Genomic DNA, 25,929 nt, shown 5'->3' on the forward strand with positions numbered 1-25,929 from the left:
TTGTCTTCCTAAGATTTTTGAAACTGAAATAAACTATTCTGATGATAATGAATGAAAAGAAAAATAAATTAATCCCTCTCACCAACCTTCATCTACGCACCTACAAATAATAAAAATTATGACAAATACAGCAGAAAAAATTCTAAATTTCCCATGAAACACAAGCTGGTGATGCCTTTGTCACATGATCTATTTCAGGATAGCACTGCATATTAATAGAAAAATGGACAGCTCTTTAAATGTCTATGAATAATCAATTGGAAAAACCTCATGATTCTATGAATAAAATACACAAACAACAGATATCAGAGGCAGTATTACAGTCTTGGTAAACTCTGAAAGAGGAGATTACTAAAACAGTAGATTAAAATGAGCAAATATATATGACAGCACTAAAACACACAGAGCAAATACTGCAAATACTGCTGTGTGCTGCATACTCCCATCAATCTCACCATTTGTTGATAGAAGTGAGTGAGCTGCATTTTGCTGTGGTAACCACTTGATCTTGTTTATTTTTTCTTCTATCTCCAAACTCTTCAAATAATCAAATTCAGGTTCATGGCTCTGGAAAGTGCTGTAAACATTGTACTCCCCCTGATTGTAAGGCTCATTTTTACTCTATGGAGAATAAGAACAACAGAAACGTTGTTTATGACAGCAATATAGCTTCATCATTTAGGAAAGGTGTATAAACAACCTTATAAATATTGGAAATACTGGAAATTTAATTTAATTTCTCATTTAAAACATGATATTGACAGATTTGTTTCAGCAAGAATGAAATTTCTTCTTCTAAGTATTGAAATACTTAATATTAGAATTTTTGAAGAAATGTCAGCTATTCAGGAAAGACTTCAACACAAGATACTCCAGATTAATGGAATTTACAAGTGGAATATAAAGGTAAGTGAAGCTATTGTTCTAAATAGAATAGGGTCCCATCATCACAAAAAAGCTATTAAACAAGGCAGAAGTAAAACAAAAATAACTTTCTTTTTTCTTAGATCAGAATTTTGGAGCTTGGAAGCATTTTTGTTTGGGACAGCAAACTTAAGAGTTAAAAATCCTTAACCTATTTCACTTCTCTGAACAGGTGACACTGTTTTACTGAATCTTGAGATTATAAACAAGTAAATTCAATTAAACAAAGTGTTAAAAATTAAGCCAGGTTTTATCAGGCTATTGAGGAGGACATTGGTAACCCACATACCTCAGGTTCCCTTTGGAATATAACAACTCGGCCCCCCTTGTCACCAGTAGCCAGCAGTTCCCCAGTGTGGTTGAACTCAACTGTAGAAATAATATCAGCTGGAGGAAGAAAGAGAAAAAAGGCAGATTTTAGACTGCTGCTACAACACAAAGTCACTAAGAAATGTCACAAAGTCCACAAGAAATGCAACAAATGAGGGATTCGAAGGAATACAGATGAACTCACTAATGCAAACAGGCTGCATGCCATCACAATCTAATGAAACAAGTGCAAACATTAAAGAGGCAAATTGGTGTTTCCAGCACATCTGCAGTCTGGGGGAGGAGAAGCTCTCTGGAGAGGTTATGCTTCAAGAAGAGCCATCTTGGGTGGCTATAAAGCTTTTTTTCAGTACTGGCAAAGAACAAAATTGGCCTCCTGCTACATGCTCTAGCGAGGACCAATATAACATCAGTTCTCTTTCATGTATTATTTATTCTATGAGCTTTCTGGTGATTTTAACATAACCCCCCAGCAATAGTTTTCTCAAATATGTATTGGAGTCAAAAGTGCAAAAGCAAAGTACGTGCAGGCTGTCCTACCACTGAGGAATGAAGGCAAAACCAGAACTGTTCACTGTGCAGGGCTGGCAGGAGCCCATTCCAATCACTGTTTTCAAAAAATCATTTCAGCACATAAAAATGTGTCATCAGAAGACAAAAATAATCTCATTCTCTCTTTTCCTGATTTTCTACAACTGCCTTCCCTAAGCAATTTCATCAGCTTAAACAAGAAACCTCATCAAAACCTGAGGCCAGTCTTGAGCACAAATTACTACACATCAGGATGAGAGGGAGAAAGAGGCTGTAGGAGCTAAAGAACTGGTTCTTCTGTTTGAATGACAGTACATGCTAGAATCATAATCCACAGTTAATCCTACACTATTAGCATAATTTGAATTAAAATGCCGAGTGCAAGTGTAAATTAAGAAACCATCATATATACAATCACAGGCAAATGCAGGGTATTACTCAGAGACTGCCTGTATGAATCCTCCATAATGATCAGTATTCACTCATCAGAAACATGGGCCAGATTTTAGAAGTGTCAATAGTTAGGAGCTCCCCTTTAGGCATAAAAAGCTGCAGCTCCCAAACACATTCATCACCCATCAGTTTAGAGGGAGAACAATGAAGTGACAGGGAGCTAAGCTCTTTTGAGAACCTAGCCCCAAATGAGTTCACAGAAATTCAAAGGAATTGAAATAACAAGTGGATGTACCATTTACTTGATAGATTTTATGAATTGAAAACATCTGTTCCCATTTTTCTTTTAATAAACTAGCAGTTTGGTGTTAGAAAGTGTCTGTTGCCAATAGCTCTCATCAGCAACACAGCCACCCAAAAGCCAGATTCTTACTCAAACATTATAAACTATTTACCATCTAAAAAAGGAAAACTTTGCTCCAATCACAGTAAAGAAAAATATGTTTTCATTTTTTAAACAAATCTTCACCATCAAATTCTTCTAAATCAAACCAACATTTCTCCATTTTTTTTCCTCTACTACTCCAACATATAAAGGAGGAAAGGGGACCATAAATGAATGTGAAGACTTTGAGAAAAATGGCACATGAAGACTTAAGAGTATTTTTGGTCTGAACCCAAAGCTTCTCAAAGGTAATGGCATTTTATTTTTATGTGGACTTCCACAGACTTCATATTTCATAGATAATAACTACAAAAGCCCAAGACTTACCAAAGTGTAGGAAAAGAACAGAGACTCTGATCATGTTTCATGATGCTCTGGGGTTTGAGTTTGGGGTGAGTTTGATGTCAATAATAAAAAGGTTTTTTTCCTAAAATCTAAAAATCTAATCAACTTTTCTGGCATGTAAAGTTCATTCAGACTGCTTTCAATGGAAGAACACTTCTTGGCTATTTTCTCCTTACCCTGCAGAATTCATACTGATCGTAGGTATGGTCACCTGCTCATAAAATGACAGCTGCATGATTTTACTCATTCAAAGCTGTATCTCACCCCAGGCACACAGGCACAACTGCAGAAGCCTCACACTGAGACTCCTTTTAAACTGTGCCTTATCTCTGCAATGGGCAAGAAGGGCAAATGCAGAGGGAGAAATGTAGTTTTAAAATATGTGTGTATGTATGAGTCATGTACAGGAGATTTTCTCAACGGGTCACAAAAGAATAAGATAAAGTAACTGCAAGAGGAAGGAATGGCATTTGGACATACATGTGTGAATAAACTTGCTATTGGCCTGGGATAATTCCACAACATCACAAAATATTCTTCTCCACAGTGGCAGTGGTCATAAAACATACTGCACTTTACAGAGGGCATCTGTCACTGCCCAGTAAAGTCCACAGCAGTATTTGCACATAATAACTGAACCAGGATTGTAATAAAACAGCTCTGCATTTTCTTATTATATTGCATTTGTCATTAAAATATCATGCACAGGAAAATTATTATTGTTCAAAGAAAAGGACTGTGGGCAGTGTGCAACAATTTTGTTCTGAGGCAAAATTCTCACTCCCTCCCAAGGTGCACCTTCCAGATACGCCTCTCCTTTCTACTAGAAAAACTAATCCTGAGCTGGAAACTACCTATCATTTTTAAATTAACTCATTCTGAAAAAGAGCAGATGAAATATTATGACCTTATAGGCTATGTAGCTTGTTGGTAAAAAATATCCTTGAATTGGAAAATCAGTTTTATTGATCCTGTAAATAACAGCTGAAAACAACAGCTATCTGTCCCCTGCACAGACACCACCACCCCAGCACCCCCCAAACACATCCAGCACATCTGTTCAGCAGGTGAACATCAGTCATGCTGTTTTCTTACAAAGGGTTTGCCAGGCTGACTCTTCCTAAAACAGAGGAGGTAAGGACAGAATCAATCAACAAAGCTCTTCTTACTCTTCTGCAGGACATTCCCCCAAGTATTTATTAATGCTGTAGCAGCATCAGCCACTACTGTCCCAATCCTGCAGATTCTCCCACTGCAAAGTGGCCCCCTGAGCACACAGAGCAATTAATTCCCAGATTTCAGCCTCTCCAGGGTATGTAAATGCACCACAATAGAAAAGCTGATGAATTTGCATGTACAGTAAGCCCTTGGCAAGGGATGGCAGAGATGAAAGACTCCTTCCAGCCTTCTCCTACACTACACCTTCCATATCTCTGCTGGCAGTGCCAAGCTTTGCACTGATAATTAGGATTATCAGAGACAGAGATAATTTACCTATTAAGAATAATTATGGGTAACCTCAATGCCAAACACTTACAATCAAACTGTAAATTCCATCTTTCATAGAACATTAATCTTCCTACTCCAATTTTAAAATTTCCATTTTGTCTATGCAGAAATGTATATAAACTTGGATTTAAAAGTCAAGATATTCAATATTTTCCCTCAATATACAGGTGCTGACTGAGAAAAGCAGACCCAAAACTTTCAAAAGATGAAAATACTCCAGGGGCATAAACACCTGGTTATCTGGTCCACATCCAGCCACAGCAAATTGTCCCAGTATGCAAAATACATTACAGACTTGAATCCCAAAACTTATTTGTAATATTCACAGAAAGATACCACATTACACAGAAAGATATCACACTACTTTACAGCTTAAACTGACAAGAAGCTTTTCCTGATCCATCCTGTGAAGAATTTCATTTACTGACTCCTAGCCACCCCTGCCCTTTCATAGCTCACTAATTCCTCTGCAGATTCACAATTTACACTCCCTAAGTGTTCTTAATGACTGTGCTGTTAATGGCTGCTGCCTAGCTAGATAAATTCAGGTTTTGTGATAGATCCGAGTCCATCACTGTACACCTGGGCACATCAAGGTAAATCTAGCTGGTTATACTGTTCTTTCCACAAGTTCATGAATATTGTTCCAGCACGGATGCAGGCAAATGAACCCTCCAGCAGCCCTCCCTCAGGCTGAGTGCAGGGATGAAACAAGGGTGGTACATGTATCTCAGGTTAATTTTGGCCTTTATTTCACACCATTTCATACTTTTCTGTGTTCACCTTCTAGCCTTTCACAGCTTTATTTAAAGGCATAAGCTATTAAAAACCATACAGAACACCAACAGGTCCAAATACCTCTACAATAAATTAGAAAAGCCTTACCTATATATTCAATCTTCCTACCATTTTGGGGCACTCAAGTGTAACAGCATGGGATTTTCCACCTAATATGCACTCAGTGAAGCTAACTCTGAACATATTTACACATCCTCATCATCCTCATACAGTCTTTGGGTCAGGAACTTCAAGCAACCCTAAGAAAAGTTCGACTGTAATTTTAATTTGTTATTTTTACTAAAAATTTCTACCTTTCTGGAACCTTTAATCTGAAGACCGTGGGTTTTCTTTTTTTTTTTTTTTTTTTGTCTTTTTGTCTTCAGGAGATCAGCAAAGCAAAAAAAATTTTGTAATTATTTCATCCAGCACACAAATGCAGCTTTTTGAACAGCACAGCAAGTTCTGAGGGCAATCATCATGCAACAGTACAGGGAAGAGAAGATCAGAGAATATAATCTTCAACTGAATTCCAGTGTAATCCAAGTAGAGAATTAAAGGATTTGGAATGGGCCAGAACACTGGAATTAACAACAGTACTCTTCTCTAATTAAAAAAGCTGTGAAATCCTACCAGTCAGAGCAGGTCAGAACTTGGCATTAGAGTCACACCTGGAACAGTCAGCATGGCCAGCCTGAGCTGACTGAATCAACATCTGGGCCAGGTTTTTGTTGTGTGTGCTCCCAGTGGCTAGCAGGCAATCTTGTAGTCTACGTTATTTCAACCAAGTTCTGACCTGGCCTAACCTTGGTTTGTGAAATCCAATAAGATCACAGCACAATCTGGCATGGCTGCAAGCAATGTTCAGTCATACTGATACAGAAGTCCCTGAGGAGAATAATCTGGAAGAAACAACAAAGAAGCTTGCAACAAAGAGAAACATAAAACAAAAGGACAAATGGCAAATAAAAGAGGAGCAGTATTGCAGTATCTCGAATGAAGGGACAGCCAAGACAAAGAGCTGTGCTGTCAGAATTTAGTCTAGACTAAGAAAAAAAAAGTAGGGAAAGAAAAAAAATAAATGAAAAGAAAAAGCCTGCTACCTTTTTAAAAGCTGAAGTTTCAAAAGTTTCCTCAAACAGCTAAAGTATGCAAAACCTCAAATGTAAGAAGGCCTTCTTTTATGAAATAGCTGGCAGAGAAATCCTTGACAACTGAAAAATTTCCTCCTTGAAGTAGCAGTCTCTGTAACGTGCATTCACTTTGGGCCACAGTAGCATTATTCACTATCTTGGATCCAGGGATTGTAGGACCTTAAAAGCATCATCAAATTTCAAGCAAGCACAATGCAAACTCTCCCACATCCCACCATCCACCTTGGCTGGGTCAGACACTTAACACCCATAACCAACACACCAGAAATCCAACTCCACTCTTGGGCAGACAAGACACAGATCATAGAACCACAAGCATCAGGGCTGGAAGAGACCTTCATCAAGTCTAACCATCAACCCAGCACTACCATTGTAACCCCTAAACCACATCACCCAGACACAGGTTCCTTGACCTACACACAAACTGTCTGATCACCTCTCCAAGGCACCAAAACAACGAGGTAATGTGCACAAACTGGGTGGCCATGTGAGGAAAATAAGAAAAAGGAGAGCACAAGGATTCATGAGATGGCAAGAGAAGGAGAGAGCATGCAAATGTTAAAAAAGCATGCAAATATTAAAAAAGTAAAATCAACTATAACGAAGGATGCAAAAGAGCACTCTTGAGAAACTACATGGACATGTGAGAGCTTAAGGAAGCATGAAAGAGAACAAGGAAATGCTACAACAGAGAAGAAGTAGTTTGAAAAGAAGGATCTATCTGCCCCTTCACCCCTAGGATTATTTGTCATCCTGGCAAATCTTTAATTTTGCTTTTTTCCTCATATATTATGGCTTTAAAGTCTGACAAGTTTGTGCTGGAAAATGGCAAATGTTTGCACCATGTCAGATGTGGGGACAAGGCAAAACACAACAGGAAGCTGGGTTTGGCCAAGGCAAACTTTGAACACAGATGCTGCTAACAGTGGAAAACCTTGAGGGATCACTGAAACAAGATGATCAATTCAAATGAAATCCAGAGATGGGTGTCCACTACACTTCAGGTGGTTTTGTTAGCTGCCACCTTGCCTAGCTTCTTTGCTAACACAGGACATATATCAAAGGCAAAAACCAAACAGCTCTATTTAATCTTGTCATGCAAGAACAAGGTTTATCAGGCTAAATATCACCTTTTTTCCTGAGTACAACCTCTTCCTGACATGAAATCCAAACCCACACAGTTGAATGCTGACCAGGTCTTGAAAGGCTCCTTGAAACAGGAGCACTTCAGCTAGGTATGATGGTAAATAAAAGTTAAAAAACCCCAAAGAATGGAAGCAACAAATTTTTCTTACTTCAAATCCTGGAAAGCATTGTGCTAATCTTCCCCTTTTCTTCATCTTTAGTATCCAACTTTTGGATTTTAGAAATGCTACACATACACACCCTGTTGGCCTGCATCAGGCTTGGTTGACCATGAGACCAGTATGAGACTGCTGAGTTTCACAAGTCCATGAATACCTATCCTCAGGGACCAAGGAAAACACCTTCCCATGCAGAACATCTGAGTATATGTTCAATGCTCTCTCAAAGAGAAAATTCACTTGAAACAGAATCTAAAGAAACCAAACCCAAAGTCTTTAGCCCTCTATGAGTACTTAGGACCACTGTGATTTATTCTTTCTAGCCTGGAGATTTAATGGAGTTGGGTTTTTCCTCCACTATTTTTGTATGTGTTTATTTCAAGAGCCTAGAAAATTTTTTCAACAGCTTTTTAATCACATGCTAATTTCTAGCTGTATTTCTCAAATTAGAAAAATCAACTATTAGAGCACAGTCAATGTAGAAAAGAACTGCTTACAGGACAAATATGTAAAATAGATTATCTGGGTACAGTGTTCTAGGCTAACACTTTATACTGAACACAAGTCACTGAGATTCAGTGTTTCATAAACTGACCCTCCCACATATTCCCCATTCAAAAGCTCAAAGCTTGAGAGGTTCTGGCACCCATCTCCTGCCTGCAGAGTACAAGGTCTCCAGGAAAAGAGGCCCAAGAGACTTGACCTTCTTCCCACTGAGGTAAAGGCAAAGTTTCCCACCACTTAAGTAGTAAATAATGTCAAGGAACATTTGTCAGATGTAGCGTAGCTGAAAATTAGGACACATTTCTCAAAAATTTGGCTACAGCTTTCATGCTCTTCAGTGTCTTCACCTTCAAGGTGACCTGCTTAGACCAGCAAGGCTGCAAAGGCAGAATGGCTAATTAACATTATTAATATTATCCTTTAACATTATTAATATTATCCTTGCTGAAGTCACCAGGTGCACTGCTTTGTGCCTTCTTAATCTGAAACATGCAGTAGACTGATAAAAAGCTTCCCAGGATTCCTCTTAATGCCTGTTTAGGGCCCCCAGCAGTGGCAGGCACTGCACCCCTGCAGAACCCCAGCTGCTGTGAGCCTGCAGCCCTCCCTGAGCACCAACAGGCAATGCAGGGGCTGCTCCAGCCCCTGGGAATGCCAAAGAGGGGAACAGCAATCCCTCCATCCTGTACAGCCTGAACAAGACCAAAATAAAAAGGCTACAAAGCCTTTTGCTCTCAGTAAATCGAAGCCATTTGGTAACTCTGCTTGTATCTATTCTTACAAGCAACACTTAAAACTAAGAAAACACGGCAGATCAGTATCTATTTTAGCATGAAGATATGCACAGAAAGCTTCTAAATTTCACATTCCCTCAAATCTTCTTCACAGCTTACATTGTGTAACACATGCTAGTCATTTACTCTTCTGAGATTTTGGGGAGGGGCAGGGGGGAGAGGTAAAAAAAAAAAGGGAAAAACAAAATTGAAGCCAGATCTTTCTTTCTTTGCTGACAGATGAGACACCCTCATCTAAGCAAAGGACTCAGTAACAGGCTGGAAACACTGCTTGATAAACATGCACATATTTAGAAAATGTGCCAGTCCACTCCTCTTACCAACCCACACTGAAGGACAAAAGAGAAAAAATTGCCATGGGCATCACATCGTGCATTTACAATTTCCAGAGAGAGGTTTAAACTGGTAGCCACAGAAGGAAGCCTGCCTGAGCTGGGAGCTGCTGCTCAGCTCCATGTTACTTCCCACCGAGGAGCTGCACAGCCTGGCTGCCAGCTCCAGACAGATTAGAAATGGTGCTGCCAAGTGTTAAAAATGCTAGGCAACCAGGCTTTATGGAGAGCACAGAAAGACCTTGAACCTCGCCCTTCATCTCAGAGCAAATAGAAGCCAAAATTGGAAAGCACACAAATTATTAATATTCACTAATTCTGCTTTTATTGTCGGAAGTGATTATGCTCGTGCATAATAATTGCAATGATCTACAACAAGAAAATATCAAGTTTTGTTAAAAGCCTATTCTAAAACAAAGAGAAAAAATCCCACCCATATTTAGAATTTTAAAGGAGAATAATTAATTTCAAATTTCTCAAAGACTAATGAGAAATGATCCAAAATTTAAAATACGATTCTCAATACCCAGATTCTATATGAATGTTAAATCCATATATTACATTAAAACTTCAATAGAATTTCACTGCCAGCTGGTTCTAACTTTTCTTTCACCCCCCTTTAACTAAGCAATTAAATTCCAGAAGCAAAGCTCTCAGTAATTCTGTCACAGCAGTTCTCATGTTCAAAGCACTTTCTGGGCATTAAACTCCACAGCAACCCAAGGAAGTCAGCAAAGAAATGTCAGCATTCCCATTTTACACAAAAGAAAAAAAATGAAACAGATCCTCCAGAGTTTTTATCCAAGATCAGAGAACCAGTTTTGATTATACACATACTAAGGGACAGATAATCCATGCTGTGGCTTAGCAAAACATTTCTATTTAATAAAGCCCTTAATCACTTGTCTAGAGACTTAAATGTTCCTATATTCAGCTCAAATGAGTATGCTTGTTGCTAAATGAATATACTGATGGAGTCCCAACAAACAAAGCCTCACAACAGCATGCACCCAGGGAGAAAAAAGCCCAGTGAGCAGGCTTCTGGGTGAAGCAAGGGGCATATAATCCTAAAAATCATGAAGGGCTGGAGCTGGACTAGAGCCAGAGTCTTTAAGCACAGAGACAAGGCAGGCAGAGACACAACAGCCCGATCTGTGCTAGCAAATGAAGAGCTCCAGGATGTTCCTGGGTTTTGCAGTGCTATGATTCACACTGCTAAACTGATAAAGAGAGGACCTTGAGAGGCTTTTGGCTGCAATAAATTGCTCTCCCCCAAACACCACTCTGGCATGGTTCAGAGGCTACAAGGCAGGGCCACCTCTCAACAGCAGCACACACGTGGCCACCATGGTTTGAAAGCTGCAGAATGTCACCCCCATGGGCCCCTCTGTGCCAGCTGGTCCCACGGCTCCCAAACACCCAATGTGCCCAGGCAGATGTACTTACTGAGTGAGTGCAGCTTGTAGGAATCAGTGTGGCACACACACAGTGACATTCACACTCTGCCATGCCAGATTATATTAGGGTTTCCTACTGCAACTGGCAGAGGTTGGGGTTTCCCAGCATACAGGGGGCTCTGGAGCTGCAGAACTAGCACAAGGAAACAAACTGTGCTTGCTTTCTCAGTTGTAACCCAAGAGAGTGGATGGCAGTGTTTAAATCTCCTCAGAGACTCTGACTACAGCATCCAAATAAACCATATTCAAATACCATGAGCAGCAGACAGCTCTAGCTCACACATCACTAGACATCTCCTCTGTGATTCCCAGCAGTGGACCAGCAAGCTAAGGTCACACACAGGGCTTGCTGCCTGTCATGGGAGCTCCATGCCAAGCCATGTAGATACTCATCTAACATTAGCATCTGTTTGCTTGGCAGGCTCCAAAGGCAATTCAGCTGACAACTCTGGATTTGCCTCTGGGTTTGTCACAAGATCATATAACTCTGGGACTTCTGGGAATGCCTAATACTTCTTTGATGAAGATCATGCATATCACAATATATTAGCTTCATTCTAAGCATCCCTTGAAATCAGTGTTTGTCACCTCTCAGAATTATTCAGGTTGTGTGGCTGGTTTAAGTGTGTAAACTAAAGCCAAGTTCAAAGATCGTGCAAGTAGCTCCTGTTTGCATCAAGATGTCTTCAGCAAGTTTACATGATGATCCCAAGAAGACAAAAATCAGATTTTTGGGTGTTAATATGGGTTGCTGTTACTGATGGAAGACCAAAGTCTGCTCCCAAGCTTGTCTAAAATGAACAAGATAATTGAATCAGCTTTACTGTTTTAAAGTTTATGTATGTGAAAATGATACTAAAAAAACATAACTTTGCATTGCTCTAAAGCCTTGTTTCATAAGATTCAGTTCATAAAAGGCCAAAGTCTTTACTTTTTATCTATCTATCTATCTATCTATCTATCTATCTATCTATCTATCTATCTATCTATCTTTAAATACACATACATGTATGTATCCAACTGAATAAATGTGAGGAAAGATGGGCTTGCTCACATGCTTAAAATTAAAAGCATGCTAAATCACCCTATTATGTCAGGAAATAGATGAACTCTTGGCCCTGAATCATTGAATTCCAGACAGCTGCAGTGTGAAAACCCAATGTTAAATTTGCCCTCAAGTTTAGATGCATTGTATTTCTATAATTACTCACTTTAAAAAAATACTTAAAGAGCAGAAGACACTAAAAATCAATGCACCTTTCCCCAGTCTGTGTCTGATAAAGAAACTTCAAACACTGTTAACAGCCTCAGGAAATAAACATCCCTGTTTTGGGATACTCCCAATGGACATCCATTACATAACAGAACTAGAGCAGCAAATATTACAAATACTATGGACAATGTCTAAACCAGGAACCATTTGCTGGTCAGGCAGTTTCTGGGTTTTTTTCATTTTATTTCTGAATGTAGCAGCATGCAGGGAACCCAGTCATTATGTAAAACAGCCCTAAAAGCTCTTTCCAGTCTAATAATGCAATATTGCATTTACTGGGAAATCAGACCATTCCCATTGTGTTTACAGCTATGGAACAGAGACTTCAAAGCTTCAAACCCATGTTTTAACACTACGCAAAATCAGTCCTTCTTCATCAAAAGGTTAAATGCAAAAGGTAATTTTTTTTTGTCCTATCACTAAAATTAAAAAGTCAAAACCAAACTCATCTGGAAGAATAAACATCACTAATCAGGTTTCTGTCTCCTGTACAAAAACAGACCAAGAGGAATTTCCTTAGGAGGCTCCCCAAATCAAGGAGGGGGGCTTCAAAGCAAATGGTGGTGGCTCACAAATCTGCAGGCACCTTCCCCAAGGCCATGCCTCCTGAAGCCATATTGCTTGAGAATGCCAATTTGCAGCCCACACAGATAACATTTAGACACCTAAGCCCTTGACAGAAGCACAAGGCTTCCAAACTCCCTTAATACCCTTGAAGCTGTGCCTCACAATCATCATTGGCTGTTAAAATGCAGCCCACAGTAATTATTGCTGTGCTCTCAAGGCAGAGCAGCCTTTGCTGCAACACAGCAGCTCTGAGACATGAGGCCAACTGAAGCCTAAAGTCTATTTTAGTCCCGCTATAATTATAAATTATGGATATGTAGTCGAGATGCTTCTGAATTGTTTGCATGAGGGAGTATTTATGCACTGCAGAGGAACACTGCAGAGGAATATCTGAGCTTGATCTGACTGAACTGGCAACAGAGCCAGTGTTACAGCAGCACGAGCTGTGCCCCAGACATCACTGCTGACAGGACTCACTGCTGTGTGCAGAGCTAACAACAAAACATACCTTTTCAGCATCCTCCATTAGGCAATGTTGACACATCCATTAAATACAGAATGAAGAGAAAAGGTGTTGACAGGTTTCTCCAAGGCAAAACAGAGGAGAAACACGCTGGTTAGTTGTTCAAAGGACCGTGATAAGGGAAAAGTATTATTGCCCAAGTCACAACCATGGAGTAGATGCTGGTAAATTTGCCAAAGCCTAGTTGAGTGGAGAGAGACATTATCTTACCCATGCCTGCACCAGCTCACAGCTGCCATCAGGCCTCACACTGCAGTGAAGAGGACAGATGCAGACCCTGGCACCATTCCCTAACCATGGAAGCTGGCTGTCCACGACAATGTCTTTATTTTACATTGCTATCCCTTACTGATGCAATATTTATAAGTAACAAAACCTCCTCTTTTTACTTCAGTATATCACTGTACTTTCTGGGAATACCACCTCAGATCAAATACCTGGTCTTTTTAGTTTGATAGCCTTCTATGCACTTGCATAATTAGCAACTAATTCTTTGGAGAAATAGGTTTGCCTCTACACATGCTCTGCACTAACTGGGAAGTCCACTGTAAAGTGGTACCATATAGAGTAGATGGTGAGGATTAAGCACAATTTCCACCACAAACAATAAGAAGGATTTCTGTAATCAGCCTTGCAGAGGGATCTAGATAGATTGGAGCATTGTTCTATGAGGAATGGGATGGAATTTCTAAAGTCAAAATGTCAGATTCTGTACGAAGGACAGAGTACACCAGGCACAGTAATAAATGGGGAGAGGAGCAGCTGCAGAGCTGCCCTGCAGGAGGGGTCTGGGGGTGCTGCTGGCCAACAGCATCTCAGTGTGAGCCAGCAGTGGCCCTGGCAGCCCCGAGGGCAAACCCCACCCTGGGTGCATCAAACACAGCACAGCCAGCTGGGCAAAACAGGTCACTGTCCTGCTGGGTGAAACAGGTCACTGTCCTGCTGGGCAAAACAGGTCACTGTCCTGCTGGGTGAAACAGGTCACTGTCCTGCTGGGTAAAACAGGTCACTGTCCTGCTGGGTAAAACTGGTCACTGTCCTGCTGGGTGAAACAGGTCACTGTCCTGCTGGGTGAAACAGGTCACTGTCCTGCTGTGCTCAGTACTGGGATGGCCTCACCTGGAGTGCTGTGTGCTGTGCTGGGCCCCACAAGTCAAGAAGGATGTTCAGGTTTCTGAATGCATCCAGAGGAGGGTAACAAAGCTGGTGAAAGGGCTGGAAGGAGTGTCCTGTGAGGAGTGGCTGAGGACTCAGGGCTTGTCTAGTTTGGAGAAAAGGAGGCTGAGAGGTGACCTCGTTGCTGTCTGCAGCTTCCTGAGAGAAGTGCTGATCTCCTCGCCCTGGTATCCTGTAACAGGCCATGTGGAAATGGATCAAAGCTGCAACTGGGCGGGCTCAGACTAGACAACAGGGAAAATTTCTTGACTGAGAGGGTGGGCAAATATCAGAACAGGCTTCCCAGAGAGGTGGTAGATGCCCCAAGCAGGTCAGTGTTTAAGAGGCAATGTCCTTGACAACATTGTCTAACTTTTGGTCAGCCTGAATCAGCCAGGCAGTTGGACTACATGGTCATTGCAGATCCCTTCCAGCTTAAGTAGTGTTTTCTATTTTAATTATTTCACTGCAGTCTTCTCCAGATCACAGCTGTCATGTAGGTTTTCCCCCCAAACTCTAAAAAGAACCTAGACATGAAGAAAGAGATGTATCACATTATCATTCTCAGATAAAAAACAAAGACTGGAAGAAAGAAAAAATTATTGGAAGAAAGAAAATTATTTCCTCAGGATGCTCTTGTTCAGAGAGGGGTCAAGTCAACCTCCTAAATCTTAGTCTGATGCCTCAGAATACACAACAAATTATGGTATGTTAGCTGTTCATGAGCATGTTCTTGAACCTCCTCAATCTTCAGTCAAAGTGTGGACTTGTATTATGAGTGAACTTCAATTGAAATCAACAGAAAATGTTTAAATAATGCTTCATGCCAAATTTTGAATGTGCTTCCCGAATATTCAGAAAAGGTGTTCACTGCATGTGAAGGAAAATTATATATTTTACCTTAAACAAAACCAAAAAGCATGGGTCCTGCCTCAGAGTCTTATGAAGAGAACTAGCTATTGTTTCATTCCTCCATGCTTAGAATAGAGGCCTGAAGAAAGCAGCCAAGGCCTGAAAATTCTATAAATCTGTCTCTCTTCTTAGGTCCTATAAACTTCAAGTAATAAAGATTACTTGAGGCAAAAACCCTTTTAGAAAGACATGAGGAAATACAGGGACACTACTTTAAGCTAAATTAACATACAAGAGGGAAGTACTTAGCAGAGTTTTAAAAGCACAATCCAACACTCCCTAAAAGAACTGCAGAACCTGACCTCTACCCAAGTACACTCACACAGGGAAGCTGAAACAGGCAGCAAAGCTTCTTTTCCCAGTAATTTTGCACATAATTTGGAGCTCCTTTCAATAAAAGAGACCCTTTTATCTGCCACTTCCATGGCACTGCTGATTGTATACCCTGAGAAACTGTCTGCAATAAACATCCAACCATCAAGCAGTCACTAAAATATTCCATTTTCAGAAACTAGACAAATGACAATCATTATCATAAATGCCCTATTATGAGAAAAGAAATTTATTGCCATACTAATGTTTCTCCTGATGATGTGAGATAAAGAGTCTTTCAAAAGATGTCAGAGTAGTAGCTGGCCTGTTGGAGCTAAAAGCTTACTGATAGCTTCAGAAAGTCAGAATCAAACCACACAAAAATCTGTATTTTGCTGGTAAAGGAAAGCAGGACACTATGAAGCACACAGGAAAAATCTTCAACTCTGGATTTTTTTTCTTAGTAACTGACAAGATTACTTGCCAGCTGGTAAAATAATGAAGGAAAGAGGCCAGCAAAACTATACAAAGCTAAGAGAAACTGCCTTGTACTAATGAGAAACAATGTGCAGCCCGATGACACTTCATAGACTTCAATTTGCATACTCTGCAGGAAGGAGCTTTCAAACATCTGTATGATGATTATTGTCCACTGGGATGTCATTTACAGTGCAAAGTATTAAAAACAGGGCCGAAAATCAATTACAATCTTTGTAAATGAGCATATTCTTTATCTGAGGGATTTGAACTTGTATGTGGAAATCTGGTTTAAAAGGAGAGACAGGATCTGATTTGACAGTGAAAAACAGGCAGCAGCACACCCCCCATCTGATTTGCACAAAATTAAACTTAAGCATCATTAGGATAATAATCTCTATATAAAGTGCTAGAACAAAGTATTATTTGAAGTCAAGCCTAACAAAGCAATGACTAACCCCATGCCAGATTCAAAGAGAGAGGTAAACATCCAGAAATACAGTCCATTAACCAAGATTACTTGGATGATTAAAGATATGTACATACTAGACAGGAAGACACAAATATGCAAAAGCAATAGGGAGAGTAGAAAGCAACCAATACCCAGTGAAAATGCTATTTCAACTGGTCCCTATTTAATACATTAGAGTTGAGAATTAAGGATTTTAGCCTATAATCAAAGGAAGCCAAAATAATGTGGAAAAACATAAATTACCAGACAAAAATATAAAAAAAATTTACTGAGTAAAATAAAAAGGAAAAAAACTCACAAACAAAAAGGTTGTTTGAATGGACTGAGGGTTTCTTTTCTCATTTACTGATTTTCAGACATGTCATTTATCTCAGAGAACATGCTTAGAAGGCATGTGAAAGTAATGCTGAATTTCATTCAAGAGCAATGACCAACTGCAGAAAATGGCCAGAAAATTCATCAGATATTTTATCAGAGTTTTTAATCATGGTAGAAAAATCTGGCAGCCTTAACCTGACTTTGCAGATCACTGATGACCAAACACCATGAGTATTTTGTACAGGAAGTTAAGATGAATATAACTATTCTCTTGGAGGCAAAACTTATTTGTCATTGTAAGGGCAGATTAATGACCCACAAATACACAGCCATACTTCAAGAATGTATGAAAGCATGAACTAATGGAGAGTGCAGACACTTGCTGAGTAATGCCAAAAGCATGCCCTCCCTGTGCTCTAAAGGTTGTCTTCTCATAATTAAGGAGGTACTAACCTAAGGCCTTGCATTTGACCTTTAAAGCCCTAAGCAACCTGAAAATCTAGCCAAGAGATCAGGCTTTCTGTGCTCCTTAACTCTCTTTCTTTTTTCCTTTTGCTTTTACAGCAATGATTAGAGAGAAGCTGTCAGTCCCCCTCAGCCACAGTGTCATTTGGTCAGACAGGACCTGGACCTATTAAACTCTCATTCAAACTTCACAGCTCATTTCTCCGGGTGGGTACCTGGGGAGAAACTGAAAGGATACCCTGGAAGAGTTGTTTTATGAAGCTACCTCCCAGTTTTGTAGTAGGTTACTTGGCAGATGAGCAATTTTAAAATGCTGGTGGGATTTTTATGGTTAAGGCAGTTCAGAACAGGATGAGATGCCAATCAGCTGTGTATAACCAAGGATTAGAAGATGGAGGATGCTGTCAGGATGCCTGGGCCTCTTCATTGACATGGAACATCATGGCTGTTCTTGGTGTTCTGGAAAAAGGAACTGCACAAGCTATTTAATACCATGGCCTCTGCAGAATTAAAATGAATTCTGAATTTCACGAGAAAATTCAAGATAACTAGGTTAATGCAGGATGTCTGCAGCAGAATTTCAGCTGCACAGCAGTCTCAAGCTATTTTGAGCAGCAGCAACTACTTCCTTAAGTAGAAGCAGCAAGAGGCCACATTCCCTATTGTTTGGGAATAACAAAGCTAGAACACCTTTAACAGGCTACCTAGGGATTACTTCAGCTTTTTGTTATCAAAAAAGAAAGGATTTTTTTTCAGCCTGACAGTACCATAAAAACTCTTGTTCATAGTGAATGACACATGAACAGAGACTGGTGTTTATAATTTTCTGCTGGTTAAAGACTCATTCTTGCTCCCATTGAACTAAATGAGGCAAAACTGCCATTGATTTCAATCAGATTGTCAGTAGACCTTAAAGATACTAACCATCAGCACTTATTAATATGGAATTATCAGCAGAAAACATATTGACTAGTTGATCTAAATACTTTATCTTCATTCATCAAAACACTTAATCCAAATGAACAGGGACAGAAAACTGAACCCGGACCAAAGGTCAGGCTGAACTTACAAATTGCAATGACTGCTGATGCACATTACCAGCAGCAGCAGCATAATGTGTATTGTATCCTATCAAACCAATGGACAGAATATTAAATGGGAAACACACAGCATGCACACACCCCCAGACATGCACCTTGCTTTCCCAGCAGTTCAAATTCTGCCTCAGTCACAAACACCCTCCACCTTTTCACATAAAACATGAAAAAAACATAAAAAATTCATAAAACCATCTCCTTATTTGCTGAAACTTTTCATTATAGAAGCCAAAAATCAACTTTTGCCACTATAAATGCTACAATTCTCATAAAAAGCTCTTAAACTCCACTGGTATTATTTTAACTTCAGAGAAATAATTGATGTATTATAAAGGAGAAAAAGAGTGGTAAAAAAATCTGAATTTAATGATATGAATGGTATTCCATATACACTTAATTGCATAGCAGTAACACAACCACTTTCATTACTCTTTATAGCTTCAGATGCCCATTAGCACAATCCCCAAGGTTCCTTATGAATAATTAGATTAGAAGAGGGGGACTCTGATGAAACGCAGTAAGATGCAATGCTTATGAAACAGCACATCTTGAATCCAGATGCTGACATGACAACATCATGAAGAGCTAATTTGCACATCTAAATTAATACCATCATGATGATAACATAAAAGAAAGATATGCATATGAAACGAGCTACAGAAAATAATGTCAAAAAGAATTGAGGCACTTATATTACAAAAATACATCTTTTTGACATTTTAAGTCAGTTGGAAAGGTGTAAATAGATGAAATGTCATATTCATGAGCAAGGAGATACTTAAACAGACTTACTAGATTTTAATCCACTATTTGGCAACACATGGGCAAGCTGTTTAATAAATAGTTATACCCATCAAACATATGCAGCACTCACATTAACAGGTGAATAAATTTCATTATATTCTATAACATATCTGTTTCTACTTGATGCACTGAATGTTTTTGTATTGTTTGGTGCTTCTTAGGTATATACCACTAACTAAATCAGCAGTGATATATTTTTGAAGGATTTCTGCATGGGGCCAAAAAAAAGAGTCAGATATTTCTGCAGCTTCCTGAGTTGCATCTCTGTGTATTTACATGTCTGAATGGTAAAGAAAGATCTCCCTCAAATACTCTTAGCAGAAAATAATGGCATTTCTGTAGAAAGACAAACAGGTCCACTTCCACTTCCATGTCTCTGCTCCATGTACAAATTAAAACACCAGTCCACATTACAAGGCAGACTCTGCCATTTGCTACTCAGACACTGATGTCAAAGACGGCTCCTCTGTGCACATTTTACAGCTGGTAATGTACATGAATCTTGTTTGCCCTAAGCATTTGAGAATGTCTTCTGGCAAGGTTAGCACACAGCTTTTAAGAAAAGTTCACATCAAGATGATGGGATCTCTTTAGAGTGCAGAAACATTATTGTAAACTCAGAAGAAATTATAACATTACTAAAAAATATGGCAGAAACAGAAGAAGGATAAGTGTAGATGGGTGAGACACAAGCAAGAGGCATAAAACTGGAGACATTATAGATATGGTAAAACAACAATTTGAAATATAATAACTGGAAACTTTCTTACGCTGCAAGGGTAAGGAAAACCTCACTAGATTAAAAAAAAAAAAACCATACAAAAGGCTAATAATAACAGTGTTTTTCACAAAGGATTTAGGAAACTGCTGCAAAGTATCACTGAAACAAGGAGATCAATAGGATTCAAGTGATATATATACACTCATGCGCTTACCCACAAAAAAAATTTATGAAAGTAATGACAATAAGTGAAAATAACTTATCACAAAATTTTACTAACTGACAGACATATAAAAGAGAAAGTTATATCAAGAAAAATTAAAAAAAAAAAAGAACGACGATCCCCCAAAAATTCCGTATCTTTATAACAATCACATCAATACTGTGGAAAAGTAAACATTTTTCTGTAAACAGAAAAAGTAAATATCCACTTAGTACAGGATAGTAACAGGGGAAGAACAGCAAATCTTTCCACTTCATGTGTTTATGAGGAAGAATCTATTATTTTTGTACATAACACTGCACCTACTACATGCACAACAAAAAATACAGATACCTCATTATCCATTCTCACAAAACACTTCCTTTTAAAAGAAGTCTGAAGTGCAAGCTTCTTCATTAACACATCCCTACAATCTTTGCTTATGGAGCTTGATCCAGCACTGTTTAAATCTAGGAGTTCCTTCCAGGGACTTCAAGAGAATCAGTATCAAGACCAAAATCTATGAGTTGAATACGTTAACAAAACCAAAAATCAAAAAACCAGCAAGACACAGAGGCAACATGCAGTGAGGAAACGTATGTGAGGCATAAGTGAAAGCTTTTATTGGTATATGAAAGCATTTTCATGAGCTCTTGCCACTGTAACCCTGATGCTTCCAGTATTTATCTGCCTTTTTTTGTTACCCCTTGCTGTGCACTGTGTAAGTTACAAAATTCAGATGGCATGTTCATTTTAATCACCTATAAGGCAGCATACACTCCTGTGGCACTGAAATGAATAAATAAAATTAGGCCTTTTATTTTGAGAGCACACACCTAAGTGCTCTTAGTCATGATGCATGTTCTACTTGTCGAAATCAAAGCCTGAAATCAATGCAGTCCTTCCTTTGGAAGGCAAAATACTAAAAAGTACATATATTTTACAAGCTCCTATGCATCATCCTAAAGCTGAAGTTGTCAACAGTCTCCAAATGCCTAAGTTCACAAAACCCCATGCCTAAAGCCAGAGCTGGCACACTCCTTTGTTCCCCTCACAGTGCTCCTGCCACAGCTCGTGCTTTGCAGCAGCCCTGAGACCCATTTAGGACTTACATGGTGCAAATGGATGACATTTTAGTTCATTTTTTCCCTCATCTGTTTTCCTATAATTCTTCATTTTCTGCACAAAGGTTGAAGTTCTGTCCCAAAATATGCTATTCCTGAAACACAGTCAGATGATTTAGGGTGGTTTTGGCAGACACTGGTTTCTAAGTACATCAGCCCAGGTCTGTGCAGTAATTCATATCCTGCTAAAATCTAATTAAGTCCATGTACAATTTCAAACATGTTTTAGTGCTAACTTTTCTTGTGGAATGGCCTTACATGAAATGTATGATACAATTTTAGATCTTATTGATGCAGGAGATGCACACAATCTATCAAAAACCTAGAGAACCCATATACTGACTCAGGATGTCATCTCAAAACAGAACACCAATTCCTGGCACGAGAAAATTTAGGCAGGCAATTTCTATGAAATATTTTAATATTTACTCTACTAGATACCAAAAAATTATAATAGCTAACAAAGGGTAAAACAGTTCTGGAACAGGCCCCAAGCTTTTCAGTGTTTTCAGACTGCAGTCAGAGAACTGATGACAGATCACAACCACCCTGGCAGCTGCCATGGCTTGGCAGAGCTGGGACACCACATGGCATGGATGTAACATGTATTGTCTTAATATAGTAGTTCTAAACATAAATTTTTAAAACATATTTAAACATATTAGTAGGACAACAAGAGGAGAAGGGAAGGTTGGGTTTACTATTACTTCTGCTATATCCATGCTGCATTCTCTTCTCACATTAGTCTAGCAAATTTGCAGAAGAACATTTAGGCAGGTTTTTTTTAATATAAAGAAATTATGTACAGATAAGATTTGCAATAAAGCTCGTCATTCATCCCTCCTTGATAGTCTCTTTATTACCCTCATTAATATTGCTTTTCTGTCTCCAGACCTGTGCCTCCAAGTGCTTCCCCAATTTCTCTCACCTGAATAGGACTGTGGGATTTATCTCAAGGGTAATATTAAGTTATGTTCACATATTTCCAAGATTTTTATGTATGCATCCAGCCTTTGACTTTCAGAGATCATAACTTTAGCTTTAATTCTCTTCTCTGGGAATCAACTAAATGCATAATTTGCCTGAACTTGTGATAACACTTCAGTCTATTTAAGTGCATTCACAGTGCTCGGTAGAATAAATTGTTATTAAAAGAAACTCTTGGGAATCTATATGGTTAAACTTTCACTGCAGCCCCCATATCTTCACAGCCACCTAGATATTATACTTGCCTAAACAGTGTGCACATAAAGAGAGGTGTGTATTAAAGACTGCATCTTTAGGTTGTCACTATATCCTGCTCTACAATAAAAATGAATGAACTCTAATTAAAAAAGTACCCAGACAAAAAACAAACTACTAGCAGCAGGGAAAGAGAATTATTGTTTCCCCCTGTTAAAAACAAAAAACAACAACAACAACAAGAACAAAGCAAAAAAAAAAAAACCATACAAGAAGAACCATTGCACAAGTCTTTAGCTAGATCCGGAATCTGAGAAATAAAAAAAGTGCCAGTTGATGAATTACAAGCCTAATTGCATCTGGGATAGGACATTTTAGAACCCAAAGGAAAAATGATTTGCTGAATGTCAGCATGCTCAGATGCCCACCAGCGAGCAGTCCCTCCTCTATCCCAGGGTTTCAGTGAAGACAACATACATGCCAACCACAGTAGAAGAAACACAAACTAATGAAACTGGGTGTAAGCTGTAATTACACTGTCTCAGTGAATGGCACTTGGGGTATTGTGAACAGATTGTACATGTTACTTCACACAGGGCCTAATGAAGCGTTCCCTGTTCTACAAACTTCACCTCTTGATTTAATTAACCTTCATACCTATACATGCACTACCTACCAATCATAAATGTTGGAAACCCCTTAAATCAACTACGGTGCTTTTGAGCTACATTAGAAAAGTAACAGAGGTTTGGTTTGTGTTCAGTTTGGCAGCTCAAAAGTGAGCAGCAAGGAAATTTTAAGGTTCTTAGAAAATAAAAACTCATTGATTCATTCACAACAATAAATAGCAACTAATATTTTACTAGAAGAAAAATAAACATGAAAATAGTCTAGGAGACCCAACTTTTTAGAAGACCTCTAGATATGAAAATGTGTTCTGTTTTGCAGAACCAATTAGATGGTTAACTCATATCTTAGGTTTGTAGGCATGGCCTTTCCCAATACAAATATATAAATATATAAAATGACATCATTTTCACTGACCCTTAAAAATAGAAAGAACACTCATCATTTTTGTCCCAAATAAAAAAGTCTTCTCACAGACTGCAGCAGTTAATCTTTTACAAGTTTAGGGCAGAGCAGGCTGCTTACAGCAGCCCTCCAGACCTCCCATTAGCCTTCATCTTCATGTTTGCCAGATAAAAATATTCCTCCTGTATAAATTCCTGCATTTATATATATCAAATATATTTTTATATATAAAATATATATTTATATATATTATATATATTATATATATTATATATATTATATAAAATATATATTTATATATATCAAATATAAATTTGAGCACTCAGGGACAGATCTGTACAAATGCAAAGGGAAGCTCTGTCTGTTCTCCTGGCAGGAACAAACCTGAGGAAGGAAAGCAGCAAGCCCTCATTTTCTCTTCTAACAAAGGGCAGCATTTTCTACTGCCCTGTATTTTGAAGGAACAAAGAGAAAGAACTGCACCTCAGAGAGGCACCTTAATGACACAGGAGCTACCAGGGCTGCCCCTGGCAGGCAGGGCTCAGCTGAGTTTCCTTCATAAAAACTTGGTTGCTGTGTAAACAAAGCAAAACCGACACACTTTCTCTGCTTCCCTTCCCCCAGGATCAAAGTTTGCATAAGATACTTAATATTTTACTTCATTAAAAAATCAAGTTGAAATTACTTAATGCACAAATCAGAAAAACACTCAAGAGTTGATTTAGAAAATACAGGCTGCATTGGAGAAATATTTGTAAATTCTACAGAACAACAAAGAGCAAGTGAAAGCTGCAGAGATAATTTATGTGATTCTCCAAAGTCATTTTAATAGTACCTCTCATAAAAAATTAATCTGTGAAAGTTAGCAAGCATGACACAGAGGAGGAGAACCAGTGGACTGGATAGAAGTTGGCTGAGGGATAAAAGAGAAAGTTTGCCAGGCACAGAAAATGAGGACTCTCCTTGCATTTTAAAACTGAATCTTCTGTTTTTATATCCAGCTCTGGAGACCTACATTACAAGCAAAAAGTACAAAGACCTCCCTAAAAGCCTATGAAGCAACACAAATTCTCCTTTTAAAAAGAACAAAACCAAAACCACATAGAATAAAGCAGGAAAAACCTCAACAAAATGCAACATTTATGGTTACATTCGTCACTCCAGAAGAGAGATTTCAAGGAGGGAGCAGAAACCTGTGTAATAGAGGCCATAAAGCAGGGTTTTAAATTAACTGAGAATTCAGCCAACCTTGACAACTTAAACAGAAGGTATCAGGTCTGTCCTTTCCTTCACTGGAGCTGAATATCAACCAATGTCAATGTCATTTTGGCATTAAGGATAATAATTGTATTTATGATATATCCCTCCAAGGCAGCCTGTGAGATCACTCAAGAAAGCTAAAATACACCATAATACATGAAAATATTTAATATATTTTAAACCTGTATTTACTACTTTTCACTTTAGTAGAAAATTTGCAGCTACTGTAGAACAGTATCATGCGTTGCCTTGTACCATTTTATTGAATAACCAAATAAGCAAGTATGTTGCTCAATAATGTAACAAGAGGAGTAGCTCAGCACATTTGCTTACCTCCCTACACTGCAGCTACTTACTCAAAGGCCATCCTTCACCTTTTGTTATTTTCTCCCTGGCTCAGTTCTTGGGCCCTGGGTGCATGGTAGTAATATGAACTTCAAGGTACCAAGATGGAAAAATATTGTAATGCCACAAAGTGCCACACTCTAGAGAGACCAGGGACACAGAGCATGACAAATGACTGCAATTGGTGTGGAATGGTTGGGGGAGCATTTGATACAGGATATTAGAGCTGCTGGGGTGGTAGCACAGATCCTGTTGGCAGGTTGTGCATCACTACCAGGCTGGGGTCTCAGCTGACAGCAGGGATGCTCAAAGTCCCAGGTGAGCTTTGCCTCTCACCTGGTAGAAGGCTAAATTAGAGCCAGTGCTTTCAAACTCCCATGGTTTAAGCCTGAAACTAAAGGCTCTCAGTTTCCAAGGTGCCTCATCACAGGCAGAGTATTCACTTGACTCCCTGCTATTTTCTCCCCTCTTCTATAGCATTAGCAAACAAGGTGGACACTCACAAGTCATCTCCCCAGACAGCTCAGGATAGGTTCAGGAATTCACAAAGAATCTGAACAAATCTATAGCTCAGGATGCTCCACAGATTCACTCAGAGTCCGAGTCCACATCAACCGGAATTAAATCAGAACTGGGTGATTTTAAGCCAAGGAACTCATGGTTTGCATACTGAAGCACTCTGTGACCCTGTGGTTCAAATCAGAAGCTGCATCACATGTTTTTAGAAACCTCTATGTGTCATATGGTACAGGCATTCCCATATTTTCAAGATTTAAACAGCTAGCACTGACCCATTAACTGTGTACGTACCAAAGAGGACTAAAAAATGATACATTATTGATTATTATTATTCCAGCAATACTGGAAGCCACAGGTCAGCAGCTGAGTC

At 39.0% G+C, this 25,929-nt stretch overlaps 1 protein-coding gene across 3 annotated transcripts in view; it reads right to left on the reverse strand.

Moving 5' to 3' along the window:
- PPP2R2C (protein phosphatase 2 regulatory subunit Bgamma) overlaps nucleotides 1–25,929 on the reverse strand; it is a 136,469-nt gene that overhangs the window by 53,486 nt on the left and 57,054 nt on the right. For all 3 annotated transcript variants that reach the window (XM_059845206.1, XM_059845207.1, XM_059845208.1), the window contains exons 2-3: nucleotides 1,214–1,311; nucleotides 456–621 (exon numbers count right to left, since the gene is read on the reverse strand). In XM_059845206.1, the coding sequence (XP_059701189.1) occupies nucleotides 456–621; nucleotides 1,214–1,311 (264 nt within the window). The remainder of the gene's footprint in view (nucleotides 1–455; nucleotides 622–1,213; nucleotides 1,312–25,929) is intronic.

The sequence above is a fragment of the Haemorhous mexicanus genome, chromosome 4 (assembly GCF_027477595.1).
Source record: "Haemorhous mexicanus isolate bHaeMex1 chromosome 4, bHaeMex1.pri, whole genome shotgun sequence".
Taxonomy (NCBI): Eukaryota; Metazoa; Chordata; class Aves; order Passeriformes; family Fringillidae; genus Haemorhous; species Haemorhous mexicanus.